At 34.1% G+C, this 27,128-nt stretch overlaps 1 protein-coding gene across 4 annotated transcripts in view; it reads right to left on the minus strand.

Moving 5' to 3' along the window:
- GK5 (glycerol kinase 5) overlaps positions 1-27,128 on the minus strand; it is a 64,692-nt gene that overhangs the window by 30,652 nt on the left and 6,912 nt on the right. For 2 of the 4 annotated variants that reach the window (XM_016129577.2, XM_016129578.2), the window contains exons 2-5: positions 23,365-23,458; positions 21,144-21,219; positions 6,238-6,331; positions 3,230-3,361 (exon numbers count right to left, since the gene is read on the minus strand). In XM_016129577.2, the coding sequence (XP_015985063.1) occupies positions 3,230-3,361; positions 6,238-6,331; positions 21,144-21,219; positions 23,365-23,458 (396 nt within the window). Of the gene's footprint in view, positions 1-3,229; positions 3,362-6,237; positions 6,332-19,035; positions 19,166-21,143; positions 21,220-23,364; positions 23,459-27,128 lie in introns of all 4 variants that reach the window. The other 2 variants (XM_036219141.1, XM_016129579.2) reach the window with 2 other exon arrangements.

Consider the following 27,128-nt stretch of genomic DNA (forward strand, 5'->3'; position numbering starts at 1 on the left):
TTGGGTTAAGACTCCAAGTGGCTCTATTTTAGGAGTAAGGGTAAACGAGAAGAACAGGCTCTCACGGGAACTACAACTCAGTTTTGAATCATCTCAATTGTTAAAGTGGATCAAGATTAATTCTGGAGCCTAGAAGAAGAGAAGAAACAAACACAAATCCTATCCAGAGCAAGACAGCATTTTAAAGCACTGACAATTTCTACACATGATTTTGCAACTACAATGTCTAGCTCAGATATACATACATACATACATAAATACATACATACATACATACCAGGTGCACCAAACTTGTCAAGTTGTATACATTAGACATACACAGCTTTTTGTATATTAATCACACCTCAATATATTGGTTTTAAAAAGTTAAAAACCAATTAAGTAACCAGGCATATGGGGAAATAAGAGAACATGAAAACAAAAAGAGAAACAGACAGTCCATGAAGGCTACAGATACTGGAATTAATAGTCCTGGCTTAAAATACCATGAAAATTATATGAAAAAATATTCTAGAAACTAAAAAATTAAAGTTAATAGATGAGTTTTGACAACACATTAGAAACAACTGAAGACAAAATAATAGAGTTGGAAGATAGGTTAGAAGAAAAAACCCAGAATAAATACATAGAGACAAAAGAATGGAACATATATAAAATATAGTGAAAGAAAAAAGATATTTAGTGAGAAGGTCTAATAAACATGTAATTAGATTTTCAGAAGAAAAGATGATAAGGAGAATGGAAGAGAAATCACATTTGAAGAAAATGAGAAATTTTCAAAATCAACAAAAGATATCAAGCAATGAATTCAAGATGCCCTACAAACCCCACATAGTGCCACACCTAGACAAGAGGTGCAGAAAATGTATTTGATAAATTCAGCACTCACTCATAATAAAAAGTCTTAGAAAACTAGGAAAAGTAGACAATTTCCTTAATTTGATAAAGACTATCTGAAGAAAACCTATAAATTCATACTAACTTGTGAAATGTTAAAAGCTTTTGTTCCAAGATAAGGAATGAGAAAAGGATGTTTTTTGTCATCCCTTCTAGTCAATATGGAGGTCTTTTTCAATGCAAAGAAAAGACGTAAAAGTAAAGTCATATTTCTACATCATATGTTATTAGGGAATTAATTACAAATTAAACCAGTGAGATACTACTTCAGAATGACTAAAATCCAAAACACTGACATCACATGTTAGCGAGGAGGTGGAGCAACAGGAACTCTCATTCATTGTCAGTAGGAATGCAAAATGGTACAGCTACTTTGGAAGATAGTCTAGCAATTTCTTACAAACCTAAAAATAATCTTACCATATGATCCAGCAATTGTATACCTAGTTATTTGCCCAAATGAGTTGAAAATTTATGTTCATATAAACAAAACCTGCACACAAATGTTTACAGCAGCTTTATCCATAATTGCCAAAAGTGGGGAGCAAAATATATCCTTCAATAGGTGACCTGATAAACAAACTGTGACACATTCAGACAATGAAATATTAATCGGTGATAAGAAGGAATGAGCTATTAAGCCACAAAAAGACACTGAGAAATCTTTAATGCATATTGCCAAGTGAAAGAAACCAATCTTAAAAGGGTATATACTATATGATTCCAACAATATGACATTCTGGAAAAGGCAAAAGTATAGAAACAGAAACACATCAGTTGTTACCAGAGGTTCAGAAGTGAGGAGATAGAGATGAATAAGTAAAACACAGAGAAATTTTAGGGCAGTGAAACTTTGTGTATGATATTGCAATGGTAGATACCTTACATTAATAACACTTAACAATAATGTGTCAATCTTGGTTCATCAGCTGGAACAAATGTACCACATTAATGCAAGAGAAATTGCTGGTAGATGGGACCTCTATGTACTTTCTGCTCAATGTTTCTGTAAACCTAAAAGTGCTCTAAAAATTAAAATCTACTAATTTTTAATAGACAAAAGATTTATTCTAGGAAACTTTCCATTTTATCTAAGTTATCTAATTTGTTGGTATACACTTGTTCATATTATTGCATAATTATGCTTTTTATTTCTGTGAGGCTGAAATTAATGTTCTCGCTCTCATTAATAATTTTAGTTATTTGGGTTATCTCTTTTTTTCTTTGTCAGTTAAACTAATCTTTTTATACCAACTTCTGATTTTGTTGATTTTTTCAACTGTTTTTCTATTCTCTATTTCATTAATTTTCACTCTAATTTATACTTTACTGCTTGCTTTGGGTTTAGCTTGCTCCTCTTTTTTCTAGTGTCTAGATTCTTTTTCTAGATTCTAGATTCTTTTTTAAATATGGTCTCCTTATGTAATATAATCTTTTCATAAATTTCCCTAAACACTGTTAGCTGCATCATATTTTGGTACGTTTAGTTTTCATTTTTATTCATCTCAAGGTATTTTCTACCTTGAGATTTCTTCTTTTACACATTGGCAATTTAAAATTACATTGTTTGATTTCCATATGTTTTTGAACTCTCCAAATTTCTTTCTGTTACTTCTAATTTCATTCTATTGTGAACAGAGAAATACTTTGTATGATTCAGTCTTTCTACATTCATCAAGGCTGGTATTATGGTGTAGCATATGGTTTATCTCAAAGAATGTTCCATGCGCATGTAAGAAGAATGTATTGTCCCAAACTAGAAGTAATTCAAATGTACATGGATAAATGGATAAACTATGGTAAAATCATACATTGAACATTTAAATAGTAATGAAAATATAAGGAAATTAATTTACACATAACATACATATATTTCATATATATAATATTAAGATGAGTTAAATACCAAAGAATAAACACTGTATGATTCCATTTATACAAAGTTCAAAAATATTCCAGCAAAACTACAGTGTTGAGGAATAAATATATAAATTGTCAAAGTAGAAAGAAAATGTGACATACAGTATCACAGTATCTTGTTCTTCATTCAAGTAATGTTACACAGATGTCTGTGTAACATTGAGTGGGACATTTTTGTTTTATTCACTTTTCTATATGTGCTATGACTCACAATTAAGGATTAAAAAAATGAACTGAGTAAAGAGTCACTGTCTTCTATCCCAATACCTTCAAAAAGTCAAATTACTATCCTTATTCCTCGAATCTTACCCATAGTTTCTACATGCGTGTGCACGCAAAAACGCAAGCATACACATGCACGTGCGCACACCACACACACACACAAACACACACACACACACATACTTCTTACCTCAACCAGATTCTGTAAAACCCAGGTCAATCTCAAGGAAACATGCTGGGTTGTGAAAGTGAACAAACTGGCAGCTAAAAATCGTTTACTTCTAGTGAAAAAGTGAAGCATTCGGCAGGAACTGTGTATTAGCTGTTTAAAAAAATATTTCAGGAAAACACATTTAACGGTGTTTGACTTTTCAATATCAATTCCATATACATGCAAATAAACCCAATCACAAACAAGTTATTTTACTACTTATTGAGTGTTCTCAGGACTTAAGAAAATCAAGTAGGCTTAAGTACTTATAAAAGAAAAGTCTTTTTAAAATAACTATTTTCTACCTCTTTATTTATTTTTAACTATAGAAGTGAAGGCAAAGAGTCAAGGGAGAAGGCTAGCTTTCTATTACAAATATATGTTTTAATCAAGTTAGTATTAACACAGAAGGAATCTTCCCTACACATTATGTACTTAAAATTTGGAATATATGATTTCAATATTGTCTATACTTACCTAATGATCAAAGAAGAAACATAAAACATAAACTTCAAATTTACTTCTTAATAAGCAAAATCTTTAATTAAAAAGACTTACACAGAAACTCAGCTTTGAGTTTTAAAGTTTGTAAGACATGCTAACACACACACACACACACACACACACACACACACACACACACACACACACACACACACACACACACACACCAGAAAACAAACAAGCAAGTCTTTTCCTGCTACCTACTACAAGGACTTAGGTGGACAATTCAACTTCTGAAACTGATGTTTTATAAAACATTCACTTATAGAGAATTTACCCACCTCTTGGATTGTTCTGTTGTTCCCCAACCCTCTTCCAAAAATAAATTTAAAGATTTTTTTAGTTTATTAAAAATAGTAACATTTACTTTTCTTTCACTTTTACCTAACACATTAATTAAGAAAATGCGTAGACTTAGTTCTCTTTACATTTCATTCTTATCCTTTTCTTTTGAACAATGAGCCTCATTCTAATTTTTAAAACTTTTTGGCGTGCGAACATTTAAAGTTCTACTCTTAGCAATTTCAGTTATGCAATACAGTGTTATCAACGACAGTCATCATGTTAAATGTTAGATCCTCAGACCTTATCCATCTTATAACTGAAAGTTTGTACCCTTTGAACTTCATTTCACCTGTTCAGTGCTCAAACTTCCCGTATTTCTTTATATTTTACATTATTTATTAAAATATAATACTTTTTAAAAGTATTTAAAGTGGCCACCCATAACCCTCCTTCCGAATTGTTATATGTTAATACCTCAAACTGAAATGGGTTCTTTTTCCCTAAGCACACTATACTTTTCTCTATAAAAGTTAGATTCAGGATCCTTCGGGGATCTTCTGTTAAAATGTACATACCTCAGGTGGTGGCAAGTTGGTTATACAAAAAGTTTTAATAGTTCTAATATGGGCACTTTTAGTCAACATATGAACAATTAACACTTTGGTTCACATATTCAACAAATATTTATTGGGTTCCTTCTATGTACCAAGGACTGTACTAGGCCTTGAAAAAAAGAGTAAAAACCACAGGCAGAATCCTTGCCTTCCTTAAATTTATAATCTAGTGGGAAGAGACAGACAAATAAGTGATCAAATCAACAAATGAGATCATTTAAGAAGACACTGATTGTAAAAGGAATTGCTACTTAATGTACCACCAAAAAAGAAAAAAGTCCTGCCAGTTAAATTATGACATAATGTTAAGGTATAATTAATGGTTCAAAATGCATCCTGATTTCAAAGATGTTAAAATAAGAAAAATGTATGTCTTATAACTAACTCATACATTGCTGGTGAAAATATATATGGTACAGCCATTCTAAAAAACAGTTTATAAGCCATGTAATTATCATATCACCCGACATTTGCATTCTTGGGGGCATGTATCATAGAGAAATAAAAATTTATATTCACATAAAATTGTGTACACAAATATTTATAACAGATTTATTTCCAATAGCCAAAAACTAGGGTTAGTACAGATATCCTCCATCAGGTAGTATAGTATATCCATACCCTTGAATACAACACTTCAGTAAAAGAAACTGCAACTGATACACATAACAACTTGGATTCTCCAGGGAATTATACTAGGATGATACACATAACAACTTGGATTCTCCAGGGAATTACACTAGGAATGCAAATCCCAAAAGGTTTTATACTGCATGATTCTATATACATAACATCTTTTAAATGAGAAAAATTTTGAATGGAGGACAGATTGTTGAAAGGAACTAGGAATGAGAGAGCGTGGAGAAGTGCACAGGAGAGAAGTGGGTGTGGTTATGTAAGAGAAACATGATGGATCCTGTAATGATGAAACTGTTCATTTTCTTGACTGTGGTTGTGGCATCATGATTTGAGATTTGGGGCTTCTGCTACAGAAGTGAATATTTTCATGGTAGTTTATTTTCAAAGGAACAAAAGTTTAAACATCTCACTGGCTAACTCATGAAATGTTTGATAAATTCACCTATTAAAAACTAAAATTATACATGAAGGTATGAAATTACACATTATAAATATTATATTTAAAATTGTACCATTCAGGATTCATGACCTTTCCTTACAATCACTCTCATCTCCCTTAATTACTGTGTCTTTCCTGTAAACAGCACCTCTCAGTATTCAGCCTCACAAGTTTTCAAAGCAAGGTGTATCTTTTCTGGGCATAGTTTATATTTTTTCCATTTCTCTAGGAATGGAAACATGAATTCTTACTAACATGTAAAGCTCTAATCCACCCCAAACCTCCTCAGGACTTTCTGAAGTGTAATTGTTAAATACTTCAGTCTACCATATATGCTTTGGGGTAATAATTATTAAATTTCACTGATGTGTAGAGCATTCATATGTGTATTTGTTTCTTAATGTTCAAAAACAGCATAGGTAGGTGATTATACAATTAAGTGTACAGTTAAGGGACATTTACAGGAAAAACAGGAATATCTAAATTGCAGAAAAGAAAAAGATTACCTTCATTATAAACGAACTATTCCAAGATTTTACAAGTTCAATAGCTCTTAGGTCTTGCCAACTAATGAAGTTGTGAAAATGATTTCCCGTTTTCCTAAGAAAGATGGAAACATTTTGAAACTCAATATAAGTCGAAGACTATATTATATGAAGATCTGCTATGACAGAAAACAAAATTAGAGGCAAAACTATAATTTTAACGTATAATTTAATTAGATGGGGCTTTCCAAATGACTTCCTTCTCTTTAATTTTATAAATCGAACACACTACAATTATCAGGTGACATAGGGTATAAAATTTTAGATCAGACTCTATCCAAAAGGATATTCTTTTTGAAGCACTACAATGTATAAGCCTTCCCCCAAAATTAAAACTAATGATAAGCCTTAATGACACGTTTATGTACTTTTTAAAGCAAGATAAAGAAGCTAATGCTTTTCCCTTCATTGTACTTATCTTGATACACACAATCATATAAAGCCTCTGTATGTACAGAAGAGCTGAAAAATTGCCCGAGCCTATTTCTACAACTCTCAACTTTAGGACAGGCTTAGTTAGCCATTGGCAACACATCACGCTTACCAAAAATGGTTCAATAAAAAGAAATTCAACAAACTCTGGGCCAATACTATAATAAAAGTACAGAACTACGAAATATAGTAAAAATCAATCATTTTTCCTATGAAGCTCCTGTGAATCAACCACTGGTATCTACTAATCTTCAACATTCAACTCAAGCTTGCTTTCTACACCCTCTCCATGTTCCCCACTTCGACAAGGTCCGTTCCTGAGACTATCACTTCCCACTCTTATTAAGCAGTCCGCACCTATGGTCACATCCTCAACTTTATTAACTGGGAACATTCTGCCACTGAAATTCTAAGATTCCAATATATCAGTCAACACATCTAGCTTTTACAGTCATGGGCCACTTAGCAACGGGAATGCATTCTGAGAAATGTGTCATTAGGCGATTTCATCATTGTGGAAAAATCAAAGAGTGCACTTACACAAATCTAGATGGTCTAGCTTATTACACATCTAGGCTACATGGTATAGCCTATTGCTCCTAGACTACAAGCCTGTACAGCATGTTATGTTGCAAAACAACATGAGATTTAATCAAGCAAGAGAGGGAAAAAATGATGCAGTCAAGAGACATACTAAACAGATATATGAGGCTATTGCAGGTTAATATGGCATACTGTTTTACAGCAAACTTTTTTTACAAGTGCAAAATGTATGCTTTAAAAAATAATAAACGTATAGTATAGTAAGTGCAGAAATCAGTTACATCATCATTTATTACCAAGTATTATCTACTGTACATACTTGTATGTACTGTACTTTTATCTGACTGACAACACAGGTTTGTTTACAGCAGCAAGCATCACCACAAACACATGAGTAATGCATTGTGCTAAGATGTTATGATGGCTACAGCATCACTAGGCAATAGGAATTTTTCAGCTCCATTATAATTTTATGGGACCACCACTGTACATACAGTCTGATGTTGACTAAAACATCATTATCTGGCACATGACTATATTTCAGTTCTCTCAAGCTTACTCTCTAAATATCTTCCCTCTGACACACTGTAACCTTTGATATCTCAAATACTCTCTTTTCTTCCTACCAGTCCTTTCTAGGCTTACTTACTTTCCAGGATCCCATGGCCAATCATTTTTATTAAGAACTTGCCTTTATACTTTCTCTACTTCTCTGTCTTTTTCCATAATTGTGATAAAATATACATAATATGAAAAGTTCCACTTTAACCACTTTCAAGTACACAATTCAATGGCAGTAAGTACATTTTGCAATGTTGTAGAACCAACACCATTATTTTCAAACACTGTGGTTGTTTCCACATTTTCGCTATTGTGAAAAATGGCTGTACAAGTATCTGTTTTCAATTCCTTTGGGTATATACTTAGGATTAGAATTGCTGAGTTATAGCATAATTCTATGTTTAGTTTTCCACAGCAGCTGTACCTTTTTATGTTTACACAACCAATATACGGGAGTTCCAATTTTTCCACATCCTCAATGACATTTATTTTCCATTTTTTAAAGTTATAGCCATCCTAGTGGATATGAAGTGATACCTCATTGTGGTTTTGATTTGCATTTCCCCAAAGACTAATCATATTGAGCATTTTTCATGTTTATAGACTGTATATTGTTCAAGTCCTTTGCCTATTTATGAATTGGGCTATTTGGACTTTTTTATAGAGTTGTAGGGATTTTTATATATGGTGAATATATGATTTGCAAATATTTTCTCCTGTTTTGTGAGTTTTCTTTTCATTTTTGTTTTTTGTTTTTCACCTTTATTAATGGGAATCACATCATTCACGTATAACATGAACAATGTTATTTCTTTTTCCCTTAGTTATACATTCGTCATTATCGTAAGTACAAAACAAATCCTATTATTTTAGTCCTCAACCTTAGATGAAATTACAAACCAAACGTACCAAGATACATAGCTTCCATATTACATGCCAGAATCAGGTTTCAGAAATCTAACTGCAGATCTGAATATCAATGAGTGTAAATTTTCTCAGACACATTTTTAAAATGGAAATTGCACATTATGTCAGAATTATTCCAACATAACTTTATTGCTTGTTATTATGGAAGGTGTGTGTCTTGGAATGTTTGGTTTGCAATTTCATCTAAGGTTGAGGACTAAACTTTGGGGCAAATTTTCCACTTTGAATAGTTCTAATAATTAAAATTAAAGAAAAATTAGTCATTATTAATAAATAAAAGTATCTTCATAGTATTCTTTAATGCACGAAAGTTTTTAATTTTGATGAAGTCCAAATTATCTAATTTTTCTTTTTCATGCCATGCTTTTGATGCCATTTAAGAAATCATTGCTAAATCCATGCTCACGTAAATTGTCCTCTATATTTCCTTCTAAAAGTTTAATAGTTTTATATTTTAAATTTAGTCTTTGATCCACTATTCAAAGTAATTTTTGTATATGGTGAAAGGTAAGGGTTCAACTTCATTTAGATATCCAGTTTTCTAAGCATCATTTTGTTGAAAAGACTATTCTTTCCTCAATTCCTGGTCTTGGCATCCTTATCAAAAATGAATTGACCATTGTATTAGTTCCCTTGGGCTGCTGTAACAAAGTACCACAAACTGAGTGGTTTAAAACAATAGAAATTTGTCTCACAGAGTTCTGGAGGCTAGAAGCCCACAAACAAGGTGTTGACAGGACCACACTCCCTATGAAACCTATAAAGGAACCCTTCCTTGCCTCCAGTCACTCTGGATTAGAACTCACCCTATTGAATTATGAGTTATTTTAACTAATTACATGTGCAATGACCCTATTTACAAAAGACATGTTTTGAGGTACTGCTGTTGTTTTTACTGTTCTAATTCCCCCAAACCGCACCTTTCCTACATTTGAGATTATTGAGTCAAAGGATAATTTTCCAGCTCCTCAACTGTGATGAAACCTGCAATATTTGATGTTGTCATAAATATTGCATATTTATTATTTAAATACTTCTAATGCCACACAGTTAAATGCCTTCTCAGCTCGAGTGTCCATACCAGATGATGCATGGGGGCATGTCTGGAGCACCAGTTTTACCTGATAAATATTTGGAGATATTAACTTTATATAAAAACAAACATGAATATATTATAGACTATGACAGCAATGCATGAGTGAAACACTTTTGCCATAATCTCACACACACTGATTTTCCTTTTTGTTAGTTTAATATATATAAAATTGCTCCTTGCTTTAATAACTTGTGAGGGTGAATACTGAGAGGTGCTGTTTACAGGAAAGACACAGTAATTAAAGGAGTTGAGAGTGGTTATAAGGAAAGGTCATGAATCCTGAATGGTACAATTTTAAATATAATATTTATAATGTGTAATTTCATACCTTCATGTATAATTTTAGTTTTTAATAGGTGAATTTATCAAACATTTCATGAGTTAGCCAGTGAGATGTTTAAACTTTTGTTCCTTTGAAAATTAATGTGCTAATTCTAGAAATCTGATTTTCCCACTCCTCAAAGATTGCTGATTTCTCAGTGTTGAGAGCTGGAGCTGTCCATTAGTGATTTCTCCAAACTATTTTTGCATAGTGTATGTTCCTTGTTGTATACTCACTGAAGTTTCTGAAACTTCTATTATCTCTGTGAACTGACCAAGATTTTCTTTGTGTAAAGGGGAAGGTTATTTTTCATTTTCAGTTGACATTCAATAATATATTAGTTTCAGGTATACAGCACAGTGATTAGACATTTATATAACTTAAGAAGTGATTCCCCCTGATCACTCTGTACTAACCTGGTACCATACATATTTATCATATTATTGATTATATTCTCTATGTTGTACTTCACATCTCTGTGACTATTTTGCAGCTGTCAATTTGTACTTAATTTCTCCACAACCAGGCCTCCAATCTCCCTCACATCTGGCAACCATCAATTTGTTCTCTGATTCTATAAGTCTGTTTCTGTTTTGATTTTTAGATTCCACATTTAAGTGAAATCATATAGTATTTGTTTTTGACTGACTTATTTCACTTAGCACAATATCCTATACGTCAGTCTATGTTATCACAAAGGGTAATATTTTATTCTTACAGTGGAGAAATGTTCCATTATATGCATACCACTTATTTTTTATCTAATCATCTATTTGATGGACACTAAGGTTGCTTCCATATATTGTAAATAATGCTTCAATGAACATAAGGTACACATATCTTTTTGAATTAGTGTTTTGGATTTCTTCAGATAAATACTCAGAAGTGAAATTGCTGAGTCTTAAGGTAGTTCTATTTTTAATTTGAGGAAACTGCATACTGTTTACAATAGTGGCTGCACCAATTTGCACAGTGAACATGGGTACCCTTTATTCCACATCCTCACCAACATTTGTTTGTTGATGTATTGACGACAGCCATTCTGACAGGTGTGAGGTGATATCTCATTGTGGTTTTAATTTGTGTTTCTCTGATGATTAGTGATATTGAGCATCTTTTCAAATGTTGTCTATTGGTCATTAGTACGTCCTCATTTAAGAAATATCGATTCAGGTTCTCTGACCATTTTTTAATCAGATTGTTTTTTTTTTTGGTGTTAAATTATATGCATTCTTTATAAATTTTAGATATTAAGCCTTTATCAGATGTGTCATTGGTGAATATCTTCTCCTATTCAGTAGACTGTCTTTCCATTTTGTTGATGATTTCCTTTGCTGTGCAAACTTTTTAGTTTAATGTGGTCCCATTTGTTAATTTTTCTCTTTTGTTTCCCTTGGTCCGAGGAGTCATGTTCAAAAAAATATATATTACTATAAGCAATGTCAGAGTTTACAGTCTGCATTTTCTTCTAGGAGTTTTATGGTTTGAGGTCTTACATTTAAATCTTTAATCTATTTCAGTTTATTGTTACTTATGGTGTAAGAAATGGTCTAGCTTCATTATTTTGATGTATCTGTCCATTTTCCAACACCATATACTGAAGAGGCTGTCTTTACCCCAGTATATATTCTTGCCTTGTTTGTCATAGATTAATTGACCACACATGTGTGGGTTTATTTTCTGGGCTCTCTATTCTGTTCCACTGATCTATGTATCTAAGTTTATGCTGTTTTAATTCCTACAGTTTTGTAGTAGAGTTTGAAATAAGGTAGTGTGATTCCTCCAACTTTGTTCTTCATTCTCAGTATTGCTTTAGATGTTCAGAGTCTTTTGTGGTTCCATATAAATGTTATGTTTATTCATGTGAGTTCTGTAAAACATGCCATTGGTGTTTTAATAGAGATTGTAATGACATTGTAGATTGCTTTGGGTAGTATGGCTATTTTAATGATGTTGATTCTTCCTATCCATTAGCAAGATATATGCTTCCATTCATTTGTATCTTCTTCAATTTCTTCAATATCATAATTTTCCAAGTACAGGTCTTTTACCTCCTTAGCTAAATTTATTCCTAGGTAGTTTTTTTATGCAATTGTAAATGGGATTGTTTTCTTAATTTTTCTTTGATAATTCATTATTAGTATATTAAAATGCAATCAATTTGCAAATAGTAATTTTGTATCCTACTACTTTACTGAATTAAATCTCAGGTCTAATGTTTTTGGTGGATGCTTTAGGGTTCTGTACATATAGTATCATGACATCTACAAATAATGAGTTTTACTTCTTTCCAATTTGAATGCCTTTTACTTCTTTTTCTGGTCTGATTGCTGTGGCAAAGATTTCCAATAATATTTTGAATAGAAGTGGCAAAGGGGACATCTTGTCTTGTTCCTGATCTTGAGAAAACACTTGTAGCTTTTCACCACTGAGTATGATGTTAGGTGTGGGTCTGTCATACATGGACTTTATTATATTGAGATATATTCCCTCTCTTCCCACTTTGCTGAGAATTTTATCAAAAATGGATGTTAGATTTGTGAAATATTTTTTCTGCATCTATTGAACTGATCATATGAATTTTATCTTCCATTTTGTTCACATGGCATATCACATTAATTGATTTGTGGATATTGAACCAATCTTACATTTTAGGAATAAATCCCACTCGAATATGGTATATGATCTTGTAATGTATTTCTGAATCCAGTTTGCTAATACTTTGTTGCGGATTTTTGCATCAATGTTTACCTGGAATACTGGTCTACAATCGTCTTTTTTTGTAATGTCTTTGTCTGGTTTTAGAGTCAGGAAATTATGGCCTCATAAAATGAGCTCAGGAGCCTTTCCTCCTCTTCAACTTTTTGTAATGGGTTGAGAAAGATTGGTACTAATTCTTCTCTGAATGTTTGGTAAAATTCACCTGTGAAGCCATCTGGTCCAGGATTTTTGTTTGTTGGTGGTTTTTTTTTTTTTTTTTTTTTTTTTTTTTTTTTTTTCACTGATTCAATTCTTATTAGTTTTCGGTCTGTTCATAATTTCTCTTTTTTCTTGATTCACTTTGGGCTTTTTGCTGTTCTTTTCATAGTTCCTTTAAGTGTAAGGTTAAATTGTTTATTTGAGGTTTTTCTTGTTTCTCGAGGTAGGCCTGTATTACTATGAATTTTCCTCTGAGAATTGTTTTTGCTCTGTCCCATAGATTTTGAGTCATTGTGTTTTCATTTTTATTTGTCTCATGGTATCCCTTTATTTCTTCCTTGATATCATTGTTAACCCATTCATTGCTCAGTAGCATGTTATTTAGCCTCTATGTGTTTGTGTATTTTTCAGTTTTCTTCTTGTAGTTGACTTCTAGCTTCATACCATTGTGACTGGAGAAGGCACTTGTTTTGTGACCTAACCTATGGCCTACCTTGGAAAATGTTTGATGTGCACTTGAGAAGAATGTCTATTCTGCTGCTTTGGGGTAAAACGTTCTAAAAATATCAATTAAATTCAACTGGTCTATGTTATTTAAGGCTGCTGTTTCTTTGTTGATTTTCTGCCTGGAAGATCTACTAATTGAAGTCAATAGGATGTTAAAGTCCCCTACTATGACTGTATTACTGTTTATCTCTCTCTTTATGTCCATGGATATTTGCTTTATATATTTCGGTGCTTCTCCATTGGCTGTGTAAATATTTATAGGGGTTATATCTTCTTGTTGCATTGATCTCTTCATCATTATACATCTTTCTTTGTCCTGTTATAGCCTTTGTTTTAAAGTAATATACATATTGCCACCCTAGTTTCTTTCTGTTTCCATTTGCATAAATATATTTTTTCCATTCCTTTACTTTTGGTCTGTGTGTGACTTTTGATCTGAAGTGGGTCTCTAATAGACTACATATGTATGTGTCTTTTTTCTTATCCATTCAGCCACCCTATATCTTTTGTTGGTGCATTTAGTCCATTTATATTTAAAGTAATCATTGATAGGTATATAGATATTGCCAATTTATTATTCACATTTATGATCTTTTCTTCTTCTTCTTCTTAAAGAAGTCTCTTTAAGATTTCTTGTAATACTGGTTCAGTGGTGATAAACTCCTTTACCTTCTTCTTGTCTGGGAAGCTCTTTATCTGTCCTTGGAGGATAAACGATAGCTTTGCTGGGTAGAGTAGTCTGTTATAGGTCTGTGCCTTTCATTACTTTGCCTACTTCATGCTAATCCTTTCTGGCCTGCAAAATTTTTGCTGAGACATCAGCTGACAGTCTTATGGGAGATCCCTTATAGGTAACTAACTAACTACTTTTCTCTTAGTGCTTTTAAGATTTTTTTCTGTCTTTAAACTAGCAGTTTAATTATGATGTCTTGGTGTGGGCCTCTTTGAACAAAGATTTTCTTAAATGCCTGGCTCCAAAAAAAAAAAAAAAAAAAAAAACGGAACAGTAGTAGCCCATTAAACCTTCCAACAGATGCTCTAGGAAGCCAATGAAGCTGAGAGGGCTGAGAGGGCCAGAACTTAGGTAAATATCTATGCTTGTCCTGCAGGGCACTGCCAAATCTACCAAAGCATATAAGCCAAAATTATGTAGGACAAGGTCCCAACTCCTGTCCTGGTACCAGCCACTTTTTCCAGTAATGTGGGCTGCTTTCCCTATACCTGCAGTAGGGCTAAGGGTTGGAGGATGGTGGCTGGTTTGCATATACCCTCTCTTAATTAAGAATAGTAGCCTCTATCTTCATCCAGCATTCCCCTAGTTGTTATAAGGACCAACCAGATTCTAGAGTTCTGAAACAGTTTATTGCAATTTCTCTTTCTAACTCAATGGTTGCTTTAGTGGAAGAACCAGCCAATCCTAAAGCTTTCTACTCCACTATTTTTCATGATGTCACTCTTTACACCTTGATCTTCAAGTTAATTATTTACCTTTCAACACCTAATACGGGACCAATCTAACCTTCTTTTCTCTCCGCTGTCAATGCCAGAAATATTGAGAGGGGTTAGAGAAAAGCCTTGTGAATTGGTACCAATCCATATCTATGGGATACAACCTTGTCCATGCTCTCAAAGTCACTTAAAATGATAATTCTTTCACTTGTCCTTCATTAGTTTCCTCTCTATTCCCCACAAATGACACATCCGAATTTTCACCAGATTTCTCAAGCCCTAGGCCACTGTTGGCATTCTATTTCTCTATTTCTCTAAAGAAATAACACAAGGAAAGACTTTCCTCGACCTCCCACTCCTACACCAGCTACACCTGCAGCCATTATGCAGCTCTGTTTTGGTTCAAAGGAAATGCTTTCCCTCTCCAAGTCTAAGGCTGGTATCTCTACCTGTACTCTCTACATCCATGCCTTCCTGTCTCTTTCATCACTTCATTTTATCAAATATTCCTTCAATCCCCTTTCTAAACACACTTGATCTCTGATCTTTGAAGCAGAACCAAAAAACATCTCTCTTGACCCAGGATGCTCCCCACCTAGCTAAGCCCCCTCAATGCTTCCTCATCGCCCCTCACTACCTCAACCAAATAAAATTCAAATGCAATTTAGATTCCCAATCATTCATGAAAATTACATTCACTATTGTCACCAATGTTCCCAGATTTCCAGGATCCTTGTCAATCTGAGTTGACTTTTCTGCAATACTGGCTCCAGACAATCACTTTCTCTGTCTTAAAACTGTCACTTTCTCAAGCTTTCATGACATCACTATACTGTTTCTCTTCCCACCTCTCTAAATTAAGTACATCCTTTGCAGATTTTTCTTCCTTTGACTGCCAGCTAAATTCTGATCTTTGCTAAGGATTGCATTCTTGGTCCCCTGTTTCTCTTTAAATAGCTGCTCTCTCTGAAAAATCTGACCCACACTCATGAATGTAGCCATCACAGAACCACTCACAAATCTTCATCTCTAGGACCACTCATTTAAATTCCATCCCTTCACAAATAGCTGTCTTCTTCATATCCCCTAAGATTGTCCCAGGTCATCTCCAGTGTAACACATCCATCCCAAAACTGCTGTTCTTCTTTCTCTAGTGTGCCGCACCTAAGTTCACAGTGTCCTTCACTTGTTTCAGTCAAAAACTTGGGAGTGGGGGTTCTTAACATCTCTGGAGCTTATGTTCTAATATGGAGTGGGAAAAATGAGTAAAGAAAAATATATTATTTTATATAATAATTATACTATGAAAAGGAATAGAGTAACTGAGAGTGAAGTGTCTTCAGATATAAAAACAGAGACCTGAAAAAACAATAGCCTTCGAAGAGACTTCCTATTCTGAGTCTTCCCTCAATCCACTGCCGACTCTTCTTCAAAAATTTTCTAAAATATAAATTTGATCACATTTCTCTCCTGCTGAACAGCTTTTGACAGTTTCCCACTGCTTTTAAGAGGTAAATTCCTTACTACAACAAATGGTTTTCCTGATCTGGGACCCTGCCTTCCTCTCCAGGTTCATCGCAATCACTCAATGATTTGAGTGCCTACTGTGTGTGAGGTACTGTTCTAGGAGTGAGGGGCTTAGTGTGAACAGGGCAGACAAAAATCCCAACATTCACAGAACTTATTTCTGCAGGAAAGAATATTTATTTATTTAGTTAGTTAATAAATATACAAAAAAATAAACAAATATATAATAAATAAATATGCAAAGAAATAAAATTTTTAAATAATGATAAATGATATCAAGAAAATAAAATGGCTAAGTGATGAGTAAATAAAATGATCAGGGAAGGTCTCTTAGAAACAATGATCTTTGAGGTGAGGTCTGAATGATGAGATCTCAAGTAAGAGAGCTTCAGGCAGAGGGAACAACAGGCATAAAGCTGCTCCTTCCAAACGTAGGAACCAGCAGAGAGTGTTCAAGAAACAGAGAGCAAGCCAGTGAGGCTGGAGCACAGGACAGGAGGAGTGTGGTCAGAGATGAGGTCAGAGTTAAGAAGGAATTAAACACTTAGGCATGGTGCCTTCCCTATTTCACCCCTTGATTTCCAAGGTGTATTTGATACTTCATATATACCATGTTCTTGCACCTCCTGCCTTTGCCAGTGATCTACTCTTCCCACTTAGGAAACTCCTATTCATCCTTCAAGACTTGGCTCAAATGCCTCCATGAAGCCTTACCTAACTCCCCCTTCTAGGCTTTTCAGTCTCCCCCTCTAGCTCCTTCACTACCAGGTGCAACACAGTTCTATAGGGCAGACATCTATCAGGCTGCACCCCAACTTATCTATATACACATACATCTATATTTACCACTGGACTGTGAGCCTCATGAGGGCACAATCTTTTCACTTTCAGGTTCTCACCACATAGCTCAGTACCAAGAGGTATTTGATAAATGAATAAATGTTGTTCAACCAACAGCGACTAACAAACTGTGTTTGATAGAAGTGAAATCTATTAATATATGATTCTTTGGAGCCATTCTACAATAGCAGCTACTTATACATTTAAATCTGATTCTAAACCACTGATTCAACAAATATTTATGTACCAATTTGTGCCAGGAGCTGGGGACACAACTGTGAACAGAGAGACATGTCATCTTTGCCCTTATTAATGTATTTTCTACCAGGGAAGTCAAACAAATAATCAATTACTCAACTGCTTACTTACAGCAAGAATAAGTCCTATAAAGGATAAAGACAGGGTGCGAGGAGCATATTTAACAGGGAGACCCTGCCTAGTCTGGGAGTCGGGAAAGACTTCTTTGAGAAGTAACAATGGAACTGAGCTCTGAAGGATGAATAGGAACAATCAAAGAGGGTTAACATTCTCCTCAAAATGTATATGTCAAACTGTCCAAGGCAAGATGAAGCATGATGTATTTAAGGCTAGGACAGCTGAAGAAAAAAGACAGGATCACGAGATGAAAGTAGCATCATTAATCACAATACAGTACATTAGGTTTATTTTATCTCTGTCAACAGTAAAATGAGAAATAGCGGGAAAACATGAAAGGCAATGCTGTAAATGAATTGCCTTAAACCTCTCTAAAATACTATTATTCTATGGCTCTTAAAATGTTTTGTGTCATAAGTAATTGGTAAGAACTATTAATACAAGTATCAAGTACTACAAAAATATATGTTTGGTGCTGTGGGAACACAATAATTTATGTACTCGTATTATAAGACTGTAAATTCCTTGAGGGCTGGTATTCTTATTCATCTTTATATTCAGTCCAGCAGCCAACACCCTCTAAGTCCTCAAACAGTTACTGAGTGAATGCTGGTTCGTGTGACTCATAGTTTACGTTACTAATTGGCACACACCCTGTTCTGAGGTTAGTTGGCAGAAGCCTCCCTGAGAGAAACAGAGACTGAAGAAACAAAATGTGTCATGATCTTTTTTGAGAACAAAAGGAATTTAAAATACCAAAATGGAGGAGATATCATTGAGAGTTATTTTGGAAGATAGGCTAAAAACACTGCATTAAATATAGTGAAGGAAAATTAACCTGAAGAATATAAAGAAAACTCAAGAACTGAAAAAAGTTAATAAAAAAACAAGTTTTCTGGCATCAGAATGCTGAGGCAGGGAAGAGGGTCGGGCAGTGCAGGGCAAGGAGGAAAAACAAAAAGAAATTTCCAAGTTGTAGATTTTCTGACAGTAGCTATAAGGAAAATAACATTCCCATGGCCACGACGACAGAAATGCACCATGGACACAGGAGAAGAAGAAAATGAGCTGGGAAAAGGAGGTGGTGGCTGGGACTAGAACAGACAATAGATTGTTCTACAAGGTCTAGTGTGTCTCTATTTTTCTCTCAAAAATGAGCAAGGAGTATTTCCTTCTGGCTCAGAAAGGTTCCCACTCCTATAATGTATCTTAGCTGTTTGGCATGAAAAATCTGCTAGCCTTATAGGCTACAATAGCTTACCAGGGTCCAGGGAGAAGAAAAGGCTCCATTATTTTATAGTAAAAGAAGTACAAAGCCTCCTGCGCTTCCCTTTTTTTTTTCTTTGAAAATATTCAGTATTTCAGTGCCTATGAGCAAAATTTCAAAACTCCTGAAAGAATAAAAACATTTCAAGAAAGGATAGCCAAAAAAAAAAAAAATCACAATTAATTATTTTAAAAAGAAATCTTATCCTCTACAACAGGAACACTAGAAAGGGAAGTGGACTATCTTGGAATCTGACTCTTCTATATCCTTTGAAAGTGAGAGATGGTTCTCCTGTCATATCAAAACATTGCTTCCTAATACTTTGATCTTTATGTCATGAATGACCTGATATCTGGGTTCTGATGAAAGCAATCTCATGGCCAATGACCTAATCTCCAAATCTAACCAATCATGATACTTCCAATCAGTTGTTTCCCTAAGAACACTCTCCTGCCTCTACTTCCAGACCATCTACTTCCCAGATTCACCTCAGTCTTGTTTTGCCAGGTTTTGCTCCCTGACAATTTTTAAATTTGGTGGGGGGCTCATTGTCTAAATCCTCAGTGTTCTTCTTTTCTAGCCATATAATCCCTACAAGAGAACACATCTACTTCTCCAGACTTTGCCTATGTCAACTGTTCTCAACTAGGAGTGATTCTACCCCCTGCACCATGGGGCATTTAGCAAGGTCTGGAGACATTTTTGGTTGTCAAAACTAGGGGATTGAGACGCTACTGGTACCTAGTGGATAGAGGCCAGGATACTGCTAAACATCCTACAATGTCCAGGACAGCTCCCAACAACAGAGAATTACTTGGCCCAAAATGTTAACAGCATCACTGTTTAGAAACTCTAATCTACATAGATGATTTTTAATTCATTTATTCCTTCATCTGAAAAATGTATTACCTATTTAAGACTTGCTATGCCCAAGGCACTGGGTGGGGACTTGGGGGGGGGAGATTTTGGGGGAATACAGATGCAAGGATCAATCTGAGATGCATTACACCCTGAAAAAAAAGAACTTCTATCAGAAGAAAATGCCTCAGTCTAAACCAGACCAATATTCTAACCACATTCAAGATGCTATCTCCACATTCACCTGTCTCAAGCCAAACACTTTATCTTGTTCCTTTCTATCAACCTTCATCACCACCTAACTCTTATAGTCTCTATAATTTCTATCTTATCCTCCCAAACATAAAGCCAGAAAAACTAGTAAATTTAAACTTCTTCCTCTTTCCTAATACTGAATTAAAGGCAAAGTTCTTATGAAATCACTTTCATTATATTTCTTAAACTTATCCCTATCCCCTGCATTAACCACTATTCTTCCTCACTACTCCAAGTTCAAGATGCCCTTTGGAGTCCAGTGCTTTGTAATAGACACTTTAAAGTGTTTTTGTTACTGTTTTTAAAGTAAGAAACACACACTGAAGGCAAATGGAGTATTGGAAAGAGCATATGCTTCAAAGCAAAAAGATAATTTGGAATTTTGGCTCTATTTATTAACTGAGTGACCTTGAACAACTTATTTTTCTGAGTCTCAGTTTCTTTCTCTGTAAAAATATACATAATACTGAAATAACAGGCTTCCTTGTAAGGATAATGGAATCTGAAGTACTATTATAGGTATTCGCTATAAGGTAGCTATTAGGATAATATAATTGTATTAATCTACATATAGTTCTTATGCTATATGTACTTAAATGTTAAATTTGGAGTAGCCTGAAAATATATACCATAATTATATTGTGTTTCTGAAATTTGTTAGGTTGCCCTGAATCCTTTTAAGTATAAACTAATTTTTTAGGTCTTCAATCTAGTTTATTTGAAAAACTAACTCACATCAAAAGAAAGAAATGGAGAATTTTAGGAACAGCAATAGTTTTTTTATGGTTATTATTTTATATAAATCAAGCCCAGATGACATGCACAGAATATATGTTAATAAGCCAGAATGTAGGCCTACTTTCATCCCTCTTAACCAAGAAAAATTGTCCTTAATTCACAAATTTAGAACTCCCCAAACAGGTTTCATAGCAGCGTATTCACTGTTGTATGAACCCAGCAATAGAGTGCTTACCACACAATGCACTTACTTGTTCCATGTAATGAAAGTTGCTCTCTGTGTTGAAATGCCAAGGCCAACAATTTGATTCATCTCTATTCCTGCAGCTAAAGTTAAAGACAGATACAACATATGTTTAAAAGCAAGTGAAGTTTTTATCATAGTATGGAAAAGGAATCACTAAATATAATATTTATGAAAATCATCTGGGTTTAGCATTTTAATAACACAATTGGAACTAATAAAGAAAGCATTATTAAGATGATTTTGTAGCATTTTTTTTACTTAAAGGGAAAAAAGGTTATTTTCTAATAATAACAAAATGGTCTTTTTGCTTTGACTGTTAGAATAAACACTGCTTACAGTCAATCAGATTGTTATTTTCTTCCCGGTAATACTAAAAAATTAGATCTTAATTTAAGCAATGCCTAACCATAATAGAAGCTGATAGATGGTAATAAAGGAAAATCCCCAGGAAAAGTAGTATAATTATTGAAGCTCAGACTTTATTTTCCATACAAACAGAAGCTAGGATGCAAATAAAAATGTAGTTTTTTAAAAAAAAAATTCCAAATTTCTTAAAATATAGCAACTCAGGTGTTTTCTGTGATGTTCTTTATAAAAGCATTTTACCTTGCTAGGCAAATTAAGGACGACTTTAATTTGAGCACTGAGAAAAACAAATCATCCCCTACACTCTTCTCTTTTCAAAAATACTTAACCTGAATCTAATCATGAGGAAATAATCAGACAACCCCAAAATGCAGGACAGCCTACCAAATCTGTCTTTAATTTTGAAAACTGTCAATGTCACAAAGAACATGCTCTAGATTAAAGGAGACTACACTGACTGATTGCTAAGTGAAAGGTCTCATCTTTGGTTGGATTCTAGATTGAAAAAAAAAGTTATTAATGACTGAAATAATGGGGGCTATTAAAGACTAAGTATTAGAAAATTGTACCATATTAATGTTATTTTTCTATGTGATAATTGAATTGTGGTGAATAGAAGAATAGTCATTTTCTTTGGAAATAATGCTGAAATATTTAGGCATAACAGCTTATTAAATTATAACTAATCCTCAAATAGATCGACAAAAGAAGTTTGTAGAGAATGGTACAGCAAACATTGCACAACATGTCTGAATCTCAGAGAAAGGTATACAGGTGTCCTATGCACTATTCCTGAAAAAATTTTTCTAGACTTTTAAATATTTCAAACCAAAAAGGTGAGAAGAAGTAATTCAGCCAGAAAAATCAAGTAAAAGACCGTTTAGAATTTACGTTAACAATATTCTTAAAGGTTACAGTGAAAACGTTCTTAAAGAGCTATGACTTCAGACTACGGCTGCAGTCAGGAAAGCACTTTGCATCAAGAAAAAAAAATAAAACATAAACTTATTTTATAATAAAGGTTACTCTGGTGTAACTTCTGTCCATAGGAACTGTGTGTTTTAACTTTGTTAATAACCCTCTGACATTTTGTACCTAACAGGAAATCAAATAGGCACTAGCTATAACCTGGAATGAACAAGAAAGTTGAACCTTTATACTGAAAAATACTTAAAGCAGAGGACAGAGACACTGTTACCTTTCCTTGACATACTGGTTCACTGTAAACTGTACATGTCCCCTGAAAATTACTGAGAAACTGTTGTGAAAGAAAAAGAGCAAAACTGAATTTTTATTGTCAAGAGCCATCTAAAACGGAGCCAGAAAGCCTCTAGAAAGCTGAGCTAACCCACCCCCTCCGCATAAAACTGAACTTTTGAACTGGGCTAAACCAAACGATGACATCCTGACATATAGTTCCTGGAACTGGCTCTGTATCACTGAACATTATTAAAAAATAAATTTTTACCTAGTAATAGACATAAGCAACTCATCACATATCGCATAGTGTAAGTCTGCTTGCCAGTCCCAATCACAGTTCTTTCAAAGCAACTGGCATGACACCTTTGTAAGGCTCCCTCTTCCTGTCACAAACTCTGTCCCTTTCTCTCACGCTCAGAATACAGTTGGGGTTTCTAACCAAATCTATGTTTCCAAATTGTAATTCTTAAAAGACCCCCAAATAAAGTCTTTGTTTACTGTCTCATTCTTGGTCAAAATTGATTGACACTGTGACCTCAATGAAATGCTATATGTATAATTATATTTAGGAAACCCACAAAATTCTATAGATGCCTGAGGAAAACTCTTATTGCAAACAAAACATACTTTACTATTTTTATTTTTATAAATTCAATTACCTTTGACAGATTCTTTTATTACAGCAACAAACTGAAGCCAGAGAACATCAGGATCAATTTCAACCCAGCCAAACTGAGGATAAAGACTCTCTATCTATGGAAAAATATAAGATTTAGTAAAAACAACATTAGATCAAGTTAATAGCATCTAGATCTTAAAATTGCTGGTTAAAGTCATTAACAACATGATTTTATTTATTACTTAATTCATTTTTATTGTTAAAATGAAAAAATAACACACATATGAAATAAAAAAGGACAATATACTAATCAGTTTTCTTTACTTCATAAGTTTACAAAAGATTTTGGCTTTCTTTATTTTCCAAGTTTTCTACACTGAAGATGTGTTATTTTTGTAATAAGAAAAAAGTCAGATTTTTAATATACAAAAATTAACAAAGCACCAAGTTCTGTTTCAGACCACAGTGGAACAAGCACACTCCACTCTAACTCTCCCCCTTAATACAGATACAAAACCTGGAAAGAATACATGAAGCAGCTATTTGTGGATTCAGAAAAGTATATGGGGGCAGCCCATAGGTTAGAAGATAAGAATTCAAGTACCCCTGAACTGGTGGTAAGTTTCCCAGTTTTCTTCTGGTGTTACCTGGCCTGGGCTCAAGGCAGCCTGAAAACCAGAAGTGGATAACAGGATGAAGTGGAAACCCCAGGAGATGCTCTCTTCTTTTGGCTAACACTCAGAGGGAATGGGAGAAATTTCCCATTTTCTCTACCCCACCCCTTGCCTCCATATTTTTGTACCCAGTCTATCCCATAGTGGTGACTGCAGCAGTAAGCACAAGCACCTAAAATATAGAAGGAGGTAAAACTTCCTCTCCAGTCAGAGAACTGTGAATCTAAGAATTTAAGGTAAACTCCCATGGCTTTTTTCTCTCTGTGTGCTCTTGATGCCCACCCAGCCCCAGATATGGGCATTAGAAGTGCCCAATAGAATAGCATAATGAAAGCTCCAGATTTTGGCAAGACTCAAAAAGTATGAGGAAGATCTCAGAGAGGGAGGAGCTTGTGAAAGCTACTCCAGAAAGTTATATATGAATTTCTAGGCTCACCTCAGAGCTGAACATGTGTAAATGCAATCCTAAATAGCATAGCAAAGATGTAAAGAATAGATCTAAGGGATAGACCACTACCCAGGTCCTACACTGGCCACTGGGTGGCACATACACAGGATATATCCAAATAGTACTGCCAAGAATTTGAAAACAAAACTAACATTGAAACCAAAGTCCACAAAGGTTGATTAGAATGTGTAGCCTAAACCCAACTGCATTAATTGCCTGCTAAAAGAAAAATACCAACATAGGATTTACGCAAGACCCAGAGTCTTATACAAGAATATTCAAAGTGTCCAGGATATAATCTAAAATTAAAAATTACATGAAGAACCAGAAAAATCTCAATTCATGTGGAAAAAGATAATCAGTAGATACCAACTCCAAGGTGACACAAGTATCTGATAAAGGCTTTAAAGTGGCTATTATAACAGTGTATCAAGAAGTAAGGGTGAATTATTTTGAAACAAATGGAAAAACAGAAAGTCTCGGCAAAGAAACAGAAGATATGAAGAAAAACAAAATGAAGTTTTTAGAACTGAAAATACAATAATTAGGAGAATAAGAGAAATGGAGATGCTGGTCAAAAGGAACAAACTTTCAGTTATAAGATGAGTAAGTTTTGAAGACCTAATGTACAGCATGGTGATTATAATAGTTAATAATGTATTGTACACTTGAAATTTGCTAAGAGAGTGGTTCTGAAGTGTTCCCAATATGCACACACACAAATAGCAATCTTGTGAGGTGATGGGTATATTAATTAGCTTGACCGTAGTAATCATTTCACAATTTATATGTATACCAAACATCGCATTGTATATATTAAATATATACAACTTTTATTTGTTAATCATACTTCAATAAAGCTGGAAAAAATAAGTTAGAAAAATAAAAGTATAGATCAATAGAAATCTTCTAATATGAACAACAGAGAGAAATAAATGAAGAAAGCCTCAGGGGGGAAAGAGCAAAAGGTCTACTATTTATGTCATCAGAGTTCCAGAAGAAGAAAAGAGTTGCGTACAGAAAAAAATTACTTCACAGTAGTAATAGTGCTAAAAACTTCCCTAATTCAGTGGAAGATTTAAAATCTATATATTCCAGAAGCTTAGAAAACTCCTAACGAAATAAGTCCAAAACCTTACCCATCCAGATTCATAATTAAAATAATGAAAAACAAAGAAAATCATTTGAAAGCAGCCAGATACATTGCATATACACATTGCATGCTGTACATGTCTTCGAAACAATGATCTGAACGACTGTAGATTTTCATCAGAACCATGAAGGCCAGAAGTAAGTAGCTCAACATTTTTAAAGTACTAAAAGAACTGTCATCCACAATTCTATATCAAAGTTCCGGTAGGTTTTTTTTTGGAGATATAGGCATGATGAATTAAGATGCACTGTAAATGTATGGGGAGAAAAAGTAAAGTATATCATAAGTAACTTTTTCTTGATTATATGTTGAGATTATGATTTGGATATGTAGGGTTAGATAAAATATAGCATTAAAATTAAAAAAAAAAACCCACAAACGTCATGACTTGTTCTTTAAAAAGTATAACATTAGTTCTTTTATAAGATGGAAGAACCCAAAGTAGCTACCAAGTAACCAATGTCACGCCAATAAATTTAATAAAAAACAAACAGATAAAAAGGACCCAAGGCTTCAGTTTGAAATGATAGCTTGAACATAGGTATTTTATCTCCAGTTCCTCTCAAGACCCAATTAAAATCAACTAAAATAAAAACATTAAAAAAGTTGATGCACAAGGACAATGAGGAGAAAGCAAACAGGATCAAACCAGATTTTAACAAACATTTTTAATATCAACAGTGAGTGGGTGAGTGGTACATAGACAAGTGCATAGGAGAAAACTAATACCTTGCTCCCTGCTCAGATTATACAACATCTCTGCTCAACCTCTGACAGAGATTCTAGGGTAGAACCTGAAAATTAGAGGTACCTTCAGAGGCTGGGATGCTAGATGGGGCTGAACAAAGTGTTGGTTCTATCTTTATAAGCATCCCCAATTCCTCTCTCCAGCCAGATTACTGTCCTCCCTCCATCCCCCCCCCCCAAAAAAAAAAACTAGGTAGAAGGTTAGAGGTATACCCTCTGGGAGGTGGAAGTTGAACGAGAGAAGTTCTTCACTTGCAAATACCAGGTACAGCTGAGTGGAGTAAGACATATTACTTAAAATATATACACAGATAATCAACCAAAGATCACCATTTAAGGGAAATCCCTAACATGTAAGAAAAGGCCAAAATAAAGGGGGGAAAAAGGAACTCCAAAGAACCAGTGACAATGTGGGCAACATGAGGGTGACACAGGGTGTTATGAAAAAAGAACACAATGAACTTATTGGAAACATATAGATCTACCAAAATCTATTCCCCTTCTATCAAATATTTCTGTTCTTTCCATGCACGACTTTCATGACCACATACTATAATGGCTCAATGGCAATAAACACTTCCTAACCCCCAAAACTCAATGTGATGATCATTTCAAGTCTACAAAACTTCAGACTTGACGGTGGCACTCCAGGGTCACTTCCCCCAACTCTACCAACCCAGGCAGCTCGCCATTCCCAAATGTGTCACAACAGTGAAATCAAATCTGCTTCTCTACCAAAGGAAAACCACACCAACATTAAATCAAGGATATAATCAAATCTA

The sequence above is a fragment of the Rousettus aegyptiacus genome, unplaced genomic scaffold, assembly GCF_014176215.1.
Source record: "Rousettus aegyptiacus isolate mRouAeg1 unplaced genomic scaffold, mRouAeg1.p scaffold_m13_p_4, whole genome shotgun sequence".
In the NCBI taxonomy this organism is placed as follows: domain Eukaryota; kingdom Metazoa; phylum Chordata; class Mammalia; order Chiroptera; family Pteropodidae; genus Rousettus; species Rousettus aegyptiacus.